This window comes from Vicia villosa, linkage group LG2, assembly GCF_029867415.1.
Source record: "Vicia villosa cultivar HV-30 ecotype Madison, WI linkage group LG2, Vvil1.0, whole genome shotgun sequence".
Lineage (NCBI taxonomy): Eukaryota > Viridiplantae > Streptophyta > Magnoliopsida > Fabales > Fabaceae > Vicia > Vicia villosa.
The window spans coordinates 124,035,224-124,049,034 of record NC_081181.1 but is presented as its reverse complement, the minus strand read 5'-3'; the positions used below and the strand labels follow the sequence as shown (position 1 = coordinate 124,049,034).

Sequence of the window (13,811 nt, the reverse complement as noted above, 5' to 3'; positions counted from 1 at the left end):
TTTAAAGTTTAGATTTTTTCACTTGAAGTCCAGTATTAAATAACTTTTGTTTATTAATGCATTCCCGCTCAACTAATATTTACAATTTTGTATAATAATAAATTTTATACATTTATTTTTTATTTTCTCAACCAATTGTAAATTTATAGAAAAGAATTAGTTTGATACTTTGTTAAAAAAGTTAGTAAATATTAATAGTTATGTTATCAAAATAAATTTGTCCTTTGTCATGAATTTTGAAGAGAAATGAAAGACGCATGATTAAACGATTATTTAATTATAGTATAATAAATAAATATTTTTAATTATAAGAAAATTTAGGTGAACTATACTCTGACAGTTCACATAAATTAGATAGTAGATTTTTAAACTAAAAAGTATACCTAAACAAATTGATAATAATAATATTATTAAATATTTTTTAGAATATAAAAATCTATAGAGAATAAATGTAATTTATATAAATTTTTATGTAATTTAAATTTATTTATTATTATAATTATATATTTTATAAAATTTGTTATATTTTTCTATAGTGAAAATTTATATTATTTTTTCCTCATCTTTTAAAGTTTTTGGATCCGCCATTATGCATCTGGTCATGTTCATAACACACATTAGAATATTATGTTTCATATGCACATCACAGCGGAATAATAAAATGATACCAATTATTAGATCTCATAGCATATCATCATTGCATACAAAGTTGGGCACTACTGTCAAATCACATAATTCAACATAAATCCAAAATGTAAAGAGAGTAATACAATATCTCTCAAAACAACAATAAACATGAAATCAAACGAAATCCCCCAATGTGTTTACATAACCAGAGCATGAGACTATCTCTACCTAGGAAAATGATAAAACAACAAAAAAGCTTCTTGACTATATCCTCGTAAGCACACAAGCACCTATACTTCTCGTCACCTAAGTGATGTCGTACAAAACATCATTTCAACAGAAGGATGAGAATTCATATCATTATGAAAATATATAATTATAAGCAAAGTATAACATTATACAACAACAAATTCACCACACTTCCAACAAATATGTATTAAACCATTTTAGATACATATCGCATGTTTTGCATATACAACATGGCACAAAAAATTCAAGATACACAACAAATCCAATCACAATTATCACCAACGTACAAATCACACAAATAACACATAATCACATCAGAATACAATTCACATCGACACACGTGACTCCAATGCGACTCAATGCAAATGCATATAGTATTAATGTTATCCTTAATGGATTTTCCGCGTCTCTCATCTCCAGACAGATAACCACCAAAATAAGTCCGTCCTCTAAACTTCAAATCCATCTCCACGATTTGGGACAAGTCAATAGCTCCCAACGGAACTACTAAACAATGCCTTTTTCTCACCTGATAAATGAATGCATATGCAAATATCGACAACCATATGCAATTAAGACCATCTCTCAATCTTAATATACCAACATATATCTCACCAATTCATCACATGTGAAGTCACCACACATTTGCACAAACATACACAATTTCATGTTATCAAATACACATGAAAACATCTCCACAACACTCACCAAATAACAAGTAGCAAAATATAGCTCAACGATGTTATTCTCAAGTAGTCACAATTCACAACATGCATACATGGAAATTCAAGTATCATGTTATCTTAAAGAATTGATTCAAAACCACACCAAACGATTCTAGAAAATTATAGAAAATTTACCACAGTTCATGATAAATCATAAGCATCCAAAGACCTAGCTCAATTATCAAAAATATAAATTTTTTCAAAACATGGCGTGCTAAGCGCGACTGTGATTCTGCAGAAAAATTCATGCGTGAATAGCATTATGTCCAACACAATTTTTTTTCCACTAAAATCCAACCAAAACAACGATTTAATCATGGAAACAAGGTATTCTAACATATACACAACATATAAGGTCATTTAACATCATAAAAACAAGATTTCATGACATTGATTTCATCATTTCATGTTCAAACCTAACATTCAAAACTCATGAAAAGATGAACAACTTAATTTCATGCTACTACCCATGCAATAATCATTATACAAATCCATAATAATGAAGAAAATCCACTCATACCATAGAATTTAAGCTTCTAGGTTTCTCTTCTTCTTCCTTTCTCTCCTCTTCTCTTCTTTTCCTCTTTTTCTCTTTTCTTCTCTTTTCTTACCATCTTTCTCTTTCTCTCTAGTTTTGTGGAAATCCTTAGGGTGTGTTTGGTTCGAGGTAAATGGAGGAGAGGGGAGGGGAGAGATGGGATATTTATAATAAAATGTGTTTGGTTCAATTATTAGGAGGGGACGGGAGCAAAATCCCTCCAAATCACACTTCGATTTAATAAATTAATATATTTATTAAAATACCTTCAATTTTATTTTATTATTTCAAAATTATTATTTTCTTTCGTCTGTTTCTTTTTTTTTTGTGATTTTTCTCTATTGCTTATATCAATTTATTATAATTATTATTTACCTTTAAATTATTATTTTTATTAAATAAAAATTATAATCACTAAATTTTTTTATTTTTATGTGTATTTATATTAATTTTTTCTAATTTTGTTATGTATTCTATTATATATATTTTTTATATAAAATTTTAAACCATTCATTTATTTTGTTTATTTTATACAATACGTATCAAGTGTATTCAATTTTTTTAACGTTATGTGGTAAGTTATAAATTTTTAATCACTCAATATTACACATATTATTTCCAAAAAATTATTTATGAAATTTTCACCTTTGAATATCATATCAGTTATATAAAATCATAAGGATAAAAATGTAAATTATTAATAAAACCCCCTCCCTTCCTTCGTGAACAAAATATATTTTTAACCCAAAACCCTCCCCCCTCCACTCCCCTCGTTTGAACCAAACATACATATAATTAATAAAAATCTCTCCACATCCCTCTCCTCCCTTCTCTCCCTTCCCTTTCCCTCCATTAAAATCCCTCTATTCCCTTTCCCCTCATTTGAACCAAACAGACCCTTACTAATTCTCATTTTACTAATTAATGGGCTTAATACTTAACACCTCCCTTATTTCTCATTCTAACCAACATTAGCCCAAATTAATATTTTTCTCATTTTCACACTTACTAACCCAAAACATAATTATCACAAATATATCGTAAAACATATATTTAATTAATTATCACACCACATAATAATTAATAAAATAAACAAACAACAAAGTTGTTAATAAAACAATAAATACTAAAAATGAGATGTTACAGAAATAATTAGGGATATCTGGTTAACCCCTTAAGATAAAATTTATTAATATTTTGCTCATCAAATTAAAATATGTTATAACCCATAAAGATGAGTATTTAACTGTTTGCTAGATAAGGGGTGAAAACCTTGGCAATTGGGGGTGCTCTAAGGAAAAAAAATCACAAAGGCCCAATTTGCACCAAGGAGGCAAAATTATGAAATCCCAATTGGTTAACACGTTATGATAACCGATTAGAAAAGCTTGGAAGGAGTATTCCCAAATCAAATCCAAGTTTATCTTGCATCTCAAGCAATACCTCAACTTTAATGAAACTTTTACAAAATCTTGAGAAAATCACAAATCTAACCAATCGGTTAGAAGGCCTATAAAGGAAATATTTTGATTTGATTTTCAATCAGAACAATCTACAATGAATACTTTCATGGAATACGGACTTAAATCCTCATTTGACACGCTATAAATAGGTAAACCTCTCTTCACTTTTCTTGCATCTCATACTTTCTCACATCTTCACTTTTGTGAGTTCTTTTTCTTGTCATAAGTATCATAATGGCCTCCTCAAGCCAAAAATCTAGAAACACAACTAGAACAAATACCTTCCCTGCATGGTTAATAAACCAGAAGCAAGAAGAAAAGAGGATAATCCTATCCAAAAAGGTCATCTACCTCTGGTAACTTGAACCAAGCCTTCTGAAAAGTCACATGCTCTGTCACCAAATCTGTTAGGCTTCCCTCAAATATCTTTTCACAAAGATACCAGATAGGATTTTCCCAAACTTAGTGAAAGAATTTTACCTCAATCTAAAACTTGTAAGATCTTCTCTAAGAACATCTGTAAGAGGTATGGAGATTGCCATCCACAAAGACCACTTTGGGAGAACTTTTGAGTGTCCCTCTGATGGAATGGCATACACTTTCGACAAACCCATTATCTTTAAAAAGTTTAAGCATTACACCATCATCAACCACCTCGTATTCAATTCCATGGAAAAGAAGAAAATACCCTTCAAAGCTACTCACTTGAAACCAAAAGTTAGGATCCTCCACTACTTTACTCACTAGAATCCTCTTCCCAAGGAACATAAACCATGGCTATATAATCAGGGAAGATGTAGTACCCTTATGCACCTAAACCAAGAGATCCCAACAAATTAGGTAGAGAGCATTTTCAACCACATGACATGATGTAGGAAAAATCCATCTGCAGGATTACATATGATCCACTAATCACAAAACTTCTAGCCACCTTCAATGTCGACACAATCGGTGAAGCAGAAGATTTAGCTGGCCATAGGATAACATATAATGCCCTAAAAGAGATTAAAATACACATCAAGGGCATTGGCTAATATGCATAAGGATTTTCCTTATGCACCATGCATAAGTCAATCTAAGCCATTGGATCATATTTTTAATCCAATATTGAGTATTGAGTATTGAGTACTGAGTATTGAGTATTGACTATTGAGTAATGAGTATTGAGTATTGAGTAATAATTATAATTTGATCTAATGATCCAATGGTCAATAATACTCTATGCACGGCGCATAGATTTTTATCTATGCACCGTAACTGCACCCCACATCAAGCATGAAGAGATAGAAGAATATTCACCATTTAAAAAAGAAGAGAAAGATAAACCAACTGAAAATGAGATCACCAAGCCAGATAAAATCCTTAATCTCTAACAAACCACAGCCAAGGACATGAAGAAACTCATAGCAAAGAATGACAAAAATTATGACATAGAATAGACTCATAGCAGGAACAATAATTTACAGGCCCAATACTTAGCTCAAAAAGCCATTAGTGACAAAAACCTCTTTGTAATTAACAATGGCCCAAACCCAATAATTGACAGTAATAATATGAGGATTTTTGTTAAAACAAAGTTTATATTGAATCAATTAAACAAACAATTTAAAGTGTAATATCAATTAGTAGTTTATTATGAATTTACAGTATTGTTTCATAAACAAATCAATTTAGGTTTGAACACCAACACTCCCCGAAATAAAAGCAATAATTAAAAATATACGACAAAAAATTTAGTGTGAAAAGAATTCATCTGGCGAACATGACTCTCGTACGGTGTAGTTTTTGCCATGTGACACTATTAGTTAATCATGTTCGCCGCAGAAGAAGTAAAAGAAGAAGACCCTTTGTCTTTATTTGAAGAATGTTTTTGGTCGTGATAAAGACCACATTCAACATGGTCACATTCATAATCATCGAAGAGCTAAAAAACAAAAGCAACCACTTTTGTACAGTAGCTCACACTTGACAGTCATTCAGATTAGCATCAGATTACCAACATAAAGTGTCATTCACTCACACTGCTCGAATAAGAGACATATTCATCATCATTTTGCAGTTTTATTGGCATATTCCATTTCTTGACCAAAAACTAGTAGATTACAAATGTTCATTACTTTAATAATATCAATTTTTATGGGTGTGTGATATGTCTTATTTGAGTTAAATGAATGTATAAGTCTAGTTTATAGTTTAATCTCTCACAATTGTATATATTTTTATTTATATATTTATAAATTCACAATTTTTTTTTTAAAAAAATATTATTAATTTCTGCATCAAATGTATCTCTAAAAAGCCAACCAAATTATTAAAAATGAGAAAATGGCCTCCATCATTATTCATGTCAATACAAAATATACATCAAGATAAAATATCTCCTTAACTTATCAACTATCAAGTCAAATAGAGTTAAAGTATAACCATACAACCAACCAAAACATTCATTCATATTAATTTTGGTCCTTAAATTATTAATCTATTATTCGGCCAATAGGTTATGAATTATAGAAATATACTGTTTTTTAATTATAATATCTGATTTATTTGATCTCTAATTTAATTTAGAGGTCAGTTTTAATATCAAACAGGTTTTAATTCTCTTCCAATCATATTTATAAAGAATTGAACTCTAATTCTTTCTACCAAATTCAATGTCAACCACCACTTAATCAACTTAAGATTGATATATAAGAGAATTTTTAGAATTTATTAGTCATATTTATTAAAAAGTATTAATTTTTTAAAATAATATTTATTAATAAAGTAATTTGTTATACTCGCTTAAATATTGGTCTTTTTAATATTAGTAAATATGATAATATCTTACAATTAAGTTTTGGTTAAGATTTCTCATAATATTTTATGAACACTGTTTAAAAATATTTTTAAGAAATTAGTTATGTTGATTTTACACAAATATTTTAAAAAATAATTAGTCATATTAATAAATAAAATAAATTTTATTATTAAAATTAATGTGACTAACTACTTTTTAATATATTTGTGTAAAATAAATATGACTAATTATTTTTTAAAAATATATTTTTATAAACAATTGGGAGAAAAATTAAATAAAAATTTATTATGGGATATTATTTATTTACTAATATTAAAAAGATCAATATTTAAGCGAGGATAAAAAGTTACTTCATTAATAAATATCATTTTAAAAGACTTTATACTTTCTAGTAATTGTGATTTATAAATTCTAAAAACATTATGTTACTAATTATTATGAAAACAATGCTACCTGAAGATTGAAACATGAATATATTTATTAAATTCACTTATCAATGGTTAAAAAAAATGAAAATTGAGTAATAAATTAAGATATTGTATTGTAAAAATTGAATAAATATATATGATTTTTTGAATTTTTTATATTAAAAAAATTATAACAAAAAGATAAAATATCTAAAACAACATTTAAGAATATATATTTAAAAGAAAACTTAAACAAATAGATCTTATATTTACTAATATTAAAAAGACTAATATTTAAGAAAGGATAAAAAGATAATTTATTAGTAAATAGTAATATTTTAAAAGACTTAATACTTTCTAATAAATGTTAAATTCTTAAAGAATGTTGATGTTATACTAATATTAAGCTTTAAGATTTTGTTTAGATAGATGGAATCGAATTAAGCAGAGCGGAATGAAATCAAATAAAATCATATTTCATTATTTAAATATTTTAAAAATAAATGGAACGGAACAGAATTGAATGATATGTATTACATTCTATTTCATCATTTATCACCATATTTATTTTCTTACGGAATGAACAACTTACCTTATTCTATCATAAAATTTACAAATAATAAAATTGTATCTTAATTCTGCTCCATTCTATTTCGCTTCATTACACTCCATTCCTTTCATCATATCCAAACATAAATAAACCTAAACCAACATGTCATATTCATTTAACTCATCTATTTTAATTTTGAAGAGAAAGAGTATGAGTTTTTGATTTGATTAAGCGTTGAGAATCGATAAAAAAACACAAAGTAACCAACCAAGTTAACAAAAGCGCATCGATTCAACGTGCCTCATTTTGTGTTTCATTATTTTCATACACACTTTTTATTCTTCTCTCTTTCCCCTTATCTCCGTGTGCGTGTAACCTCAAGCTACCACCACATTCCATTTCCCAAAACATTCATCATGTTCCAAACTCACCACTCTTCTTCACTCCTTCTTACTACTCTCACACCACCTCTTCTCTTACTCACACCCCCCTTTTCTCCCTCCTCTACTTCCGTTACTCTTCTTAAACCCCTCCCCTCATGGCTTGCATATCTCGCCACAATTACCATTCTCGCCTCCCCAAAATGGTCTCTGAAAAACCCTTCCCTGACCCTCTCTCTCCCTCTTACCGTCTCGACAAAGTTTTTCCTGTTTACGCTATGGGTTTACCCGACCCGGTTCCTCATTCCATCCTCGACGGGTCGGACCCCATTTGGGAAGCGGTTAAGCATGAAGCTAAGCTCGAGGTTCATTCTTTTCTTTACTCTCGATTACCATTTTGGTCAGTTCAGTATTGTGATCATGGTGTTTGTGTTGAATTTTTGTTGCAGGCTGAGAAGGAACCGATTTTGAGTAGCTTTTTGTATGCTAGTGTTCTGTCACATGAGTGTTTGGAGCAGGTACTGGCTTTTGTGGTTGCGAATAGGCTTCAGAGTCCTACTCTTTTGGCTACTCAGCTCATGGACATAATGTCCAATGTCATCATGCATGACAAAGGGATTCAGCGATCCATTCGCCTTGATGCTCAGGTAGTTTCGTCGTTTTATTTTATGCTAAGGTTAACAATGTTAGACTTTTGAGTGTTTTGTTTGTCAAGAAATGAAGTGGTTGAACTCGGGATAATATGTTCAACCTAATGGTATTCGTATTTTTTCAGTTGAACTAGGGTCTTACTGACTTGAATTTTGAGTTTAAATCGGGCATGATCTAGTATTATGTATACTTATCCGATCATATCTTATGCGTAATCTAGTATTATGTAAACTATCCAACCATATCTTATGTGTGGTCTAGTATTATGTATACTATTCAATCATATCTTATGCGTGATCTAAGGCATGATTCAATTGGATACGCGTTTAATTGTTTGTTAGGCTAATTAAATCCATTGTGTGTCTGGTTAAGGGTTTATGAAGATCAAGGTAGTCTAAAATAATACTCTCTCCAGACTTATTTATAAGAGAAAATTTACTTTTTAGATTCATGGAATAGTCAATGTATCCGTTCTATTATATATTCATTTAATACATTGATTATTCAATGAATTGAAAAAGTAAGTTTTCTCATATAAAATAGGATCAGTGGTAGTACTTAATTGCACGTTTGCCCCAACTATAACGCGATTTCGGTCTCCACTTTTTTGTCGCGAGTGATTTTGTCCTTTTATGTTTGTGATTTGGCATGTTCACGACAATAATTGACGTAGCTTTAATGTGCATTTGACATAAAAAGAAATACGGGTCTAAACCGTTAAAAGAAAAAGTGGAAACCAAAATCGAACAATTTGAAGGCATGAGTGGAATTAAGCTAAAAAAAGATAAAAGTCGAATTCGAGACTTTATCTCTAATTTTGCTTTATTCTTTAATTTTGTATTGGGAGTGTTTGAAGGTGGGATTGATGTGTCTTGAATGAATGATGATATGATTTGATTATTGTTTGTGTTTGTAAACAGGCATTCAAAGAAAGGGACCCTGCATGTTTGTCATATTGCACTGCAATTTTGTATATGAAGGTGATAATTCTTTGCTTTTTTAGTCTACTTTCTGTTTCTGACTCAGACTTATTATTGCTTTTTACTTCTAATTATGCACTTTGTTTTTTTATTGTGGCTCATAATGCACTTTGTTCTAGTTTCCATTATAAAGGGATAAAGAACTTTTTTATAAATAATTCTGCCATACCCTTTTTGTAAAAGTTATTTGGAATTTTTTTTAACTTTAAGAAAAAAGTTGTTCTCAAATCATTTTATATTAACAAAATGCTAGCACCACATGTTTACAGGGACCTACCACATATAGTATTTCAATTTTCTACTCCATTTTGGCCTGACACCCACTAACTTGCTGTGCACTCAATTTACTGTATTTGCTTGGGTATCATTGTGTTCATTTGGTAACATCCAGAGAGTTTTATTGTGGATTTAGTGTTTAAGTCTTCAACATGTGGCTATTTCATGCATATAATAGCCTCATAGGACTGACATTCAACTGTGATCTGGCAACAGGGTTTCCATGCGCTGCAAGTCCATCGAGTAGCGCATGTATTGTGGCATCAGGGACGCACAATCTTGGCCCAGGCTTTGCAAAGCCGTGTCAACGAGGTAGCTTACTATTTGGTTAAACTTGATAAATCCAATAAACATGAAGATTTCATATTTATGTTTCTGTCACTGATAATCCAAGTCCTTGTCTTTTCCCTCGCAGGTTTTTGCAATTGACATTCATCCTGGTATGTTGTTTTCTTCCGTTGAAGATATTGAAAGCTCTTTGGTCATTGGTTATTGCTTAATTACTATTGTTGAACTTTACATTTTATGGTTTTTTATATAGCTGCGAAAATCGGGGAGGGAATTTTATTAGATCATGGGACAGGCGTGGTTATTGGTGAAACTGCTGTTATTGGAAACAGAGTTTCATTGATGCAAGTGAGTGTGTTTTTCATTAATATATTTTATTGTACTATTTATTATCTAGTTATTTGAAGCCGTTATTAATCTCAAGTAAATTAGTACTTTCACAATTTCATACATCACATGTTTAATAAATTGACTCTTGCATAAGAGGAAAATAGTTACTCAACAGCTTTATGTTTTTCTACACAATATTGAAAGCTTATCTAATTTCACTTTTACAAAATTGCTTCATCAGATACTTAAATACTGCAAGAGATTTATGTCTAAAACTTTTTTTTAACGAAGTTTTAAACTCGTAGATTCATTATGCTCTTTAGATGATATATGTATGATTTGGCAGGCTGTAACATTGGGAGGCACGGGGAAGGATACAAGTGATCGTCATCCTAAAATAGGCGAAGGGGCACTCATTGGAGCTGGTTCAACTATACTCGGAAATATAAAAGTTGGTGAAGGTGTGATGATCGCTGCTGGCTCCCTTGTTTTAAAAGATGCCCCTCCACGCAGGTATTAACGAATATCTAACTATCTATTAATAAATTCTTAGTCCTTGCAATTCGATTTCTTTCATATTACAAGGTGATGACTCTTTTATTGTTCTGTAACGCTGCTTGCTTTGTCTTTAAGCATTGTGGCAGGAATACCGGCAAAAGTTATTGGTGGTCTAAGGGAGCATGACCCGGCTTTAACCATGAAACATGGTAAGCAAACCTTTGAACAACATTCCATATTATTGAGGACTAGGGTGATTCATAGTTGACAGAAATTATGTTTATCGCATGACATTCTTATGGAATGTGCCGGAAAACTTTAATCTAGCCATGCAGTTCCTTTTATGCTACACCATTAACTATATATAGCTTATAAGATTCACTTCAATCCATCATTAGAGTAATTAGTTTTTTTTTTTACTTTTCAATACCTGTTACCTATGATATCACATAATTTTTTGTTCTCTTGATTGTGCAGATGCTACAAAACCATTTTTCACTGACGTAGCTGCTAACTTTATAGATGAAAAGTCCAGTGGTTAGTTTTTTTTTCCGATCTTATCTTCCTGTTTAAATTCGACGAAACTACCATGCTTTTTTCTTATATCAAATATTTTAATATGTTTCAGGAGCAAAGAAGGAAGCAAACAATTGAGGTTTGGTTCGGTTGCGTAGATCTCATTTTGGATTGATTGTTTTCAAAGAAAAGATGGTGTTGTAGTACTTAATGGTAGAATCATGATCGATTCAAAATGATGTAGTGGATCACAAGTTTCAATAATACATTTTGCTTGTAATTTTTGCTGCTGAGTGCGGAGGTTCTTGCATCAGTAGCTAAAAACTTAAAAGCAGATGCTACTTGTCTCTGGCTTCTGTCTTTTTTATTTCATCTTAGTTGAAGGATATCTCATTTAGTATTCATATCTTTAAACAAAAAACTTTGTATTTTTTTTTTTTTGATAAAAGGTTGTCTAAAGACCACTGTGCTAAAATACAACAAATAAAAAAAGACACCAACGATCCGTTAAGTCAAGTCAATTCAATTGGTAGCTGGATTAAGAGGCGTGAGTTCAAACCCGTGACATTCTACTTATTTCCAACTCAATGAGATACCATCATTTTATGACTCAATTTTGTCTTAGACGGTTTCGAAAAAAATGGTCATTGAAAAAATTATCGGATCGAGTCACGGACTAGGTCGCTTTCTTTAAGACGTTCCATATCACTTTTTAAAGTTGTGCAAAGCAATAACTCAATCACGACGCCTCTAGTTCTATATTATACGATTACTACTTGCACGGTAGATAATCGGTCTAGAAATACACTATCTAATGGTACAAAAAAAGGTCGAATATGGTATAAATACCATTCTAAGTATCTAGTATAAAGATCAGTCGTAATGATTTTTACTCAAACGAGGAGGAATTAACATAATTATCTAAAGAGAATTCAAGAAAATACTCAGAAAATTCAACTGGTAGAACGAAAGGGAGATAAGTGAGCGCTTTGACAATTCAAGAGTCGCGGTTATGAGAGTGAGGAAGGAAAAACTCTAAATTTTTAATGTGTTTTGGAATGAAACAAATTATTTTCTTATATAATGAAGTAAACTAGTCAAGATATCTAATCTAAGCAATGTGGGATTAGGAGGTTTGCTTATGCAGAATAATAAGGTAGTTGCTTATGCGTTAAGGCAGTTGAGAACTCATGAAAAGAACTATCATGTGCATGATTTAGAGCTTGCTGTAATTGTTTTTGTACTGAAGATTTGGAGACATTATCTTTATGGTTATAGATTTGAAGTATTTAGTGACCATAAGAGTTTAAAGTATTTATTTGATCAGAAGGAATTGAATATGAGACAACGAAGATGGTCGGAGTTGTTAAAAGATTATGATTTCGGTTTGAATTATCATCCACGTAAAGCTAATGTTGTGGCGGATGCTTTAAGCCAAAAGACTTTGCATTTGTCGGCAATGATGGTTAAGGAGTTGAAATTAATTGAGCAGTTCCGAGATATGAGCTTGATTTGCAAGGTGACACCACACAGTGTTATGTTGGGAATGCTGAAGATTAATAATGATTTTCTGGACAGTATCAAAGAAGCTTAGAAGTTAGATGTGAAATTGGTAGATTCGATGGTTGGGATCGATCAGTCTGAGAATAATGATTTCAAGTTAGATGCGCAAGGTGTGTTGAGATTCTGTAGTCAAATTTGTATTCCTGATGATGCGGAGATGAAAGGGATAATTCTTGAGGAAAGTCATAGAAGCAATTTGAGTATTCATTCAGGAGCTACTAAAATGTATCAAGATTTCAAGAATTTGTTTTGGTGGCCTGGGATGAAGCGTGATGTAGAGAAGTTTGTGTATGCATGTTTAACTTGTCAGAAGTCGAAAGTTGAACATCAGAAGCCTGCAAGGTTGATGCAACCGTTGGAAGTTCATGAATAAAAATGGGATAGCATTTCAATGAACTTTGTGACGGGATTGCCTAATTCTTCAAGAGGATATGATACGATTTGGGTGATTATTGATAGGCTTATGAAGTCGGCTCATTTTATTCCTATTAACATCGGTTTTCCAATATCAAAGCTGGCGAAGATTTATACCAGTGTGATTGTAAAGCTGCATGGTGTTCCTTTATGTATTATTTTGGATAGAGATATGAGGTCTACTTCTGATTTTTGGAAGAGTTTGCAAGAAACGTTGGGTTCTAAGTTGAGGTTGAGTTTGGCGTATCACCCTCAGACGGATGGTCAGACGGGGAGGACTATTCAGTAGTTGGAGGATTTATTGAGAGCATGTGTTCTTGAGCAGGGAGGTTCGTGGGATACTTATCTGTCATTAATAGAGTTCACTTATAATAACAGTTACCATTCTAGTATTGGAATGACACCTTTGGAAGCGTTGTATGGTCGAAGATGTAGAACGCCTTTATGCTGCATGAATTTTGAGAAAGTGTAGTACTTGGACCTGAGATTGTTCGAGAGACTACCACTACGCCAAACAAGTAAAAAGACAGCGCTTTTTTTTGGCTTTAGGCAGCGC

At 31.2% G+C, this 13,811-nt stretch overlaps 1 protein-coding gene across 1 annotated transcript; it reads left to right on the top strand.

Annotated features, from left to right (window-relative positions):
• Positions 1-7,635: 7,635 nt before the first annotated feature.
• On the top strand, positions 7,636-11,682 carry LOC131651971 (serine acetyltransferase 2-like). Its single transcript, XM_058921720.1, has 10 exons — positions 7,636-8,104; positions 8,189-8,386; positions 9,311-9,370; positions 9,863-9,958; positions 10,062-10,086; positions 10,188-10,282; positions 10,611-10,777; positions 10,898-10,971; positions 11,240-11,299; positions 11,391-11,682. Exons 1-10 carry the CDS (start codon positions 7,898-7,900, stop codon positions 11,414-11,416), a joined length of 1,008 nt encoding a protein of 335 aa, XP_058777703.1. The 5' UTR covers positions 7,636-7,897; the 3' UTR covers positions 11,417-11,682.
• The last annotated feature ends 2,129 nt before the right edge of the window (positions 11,683-13,811 follow it).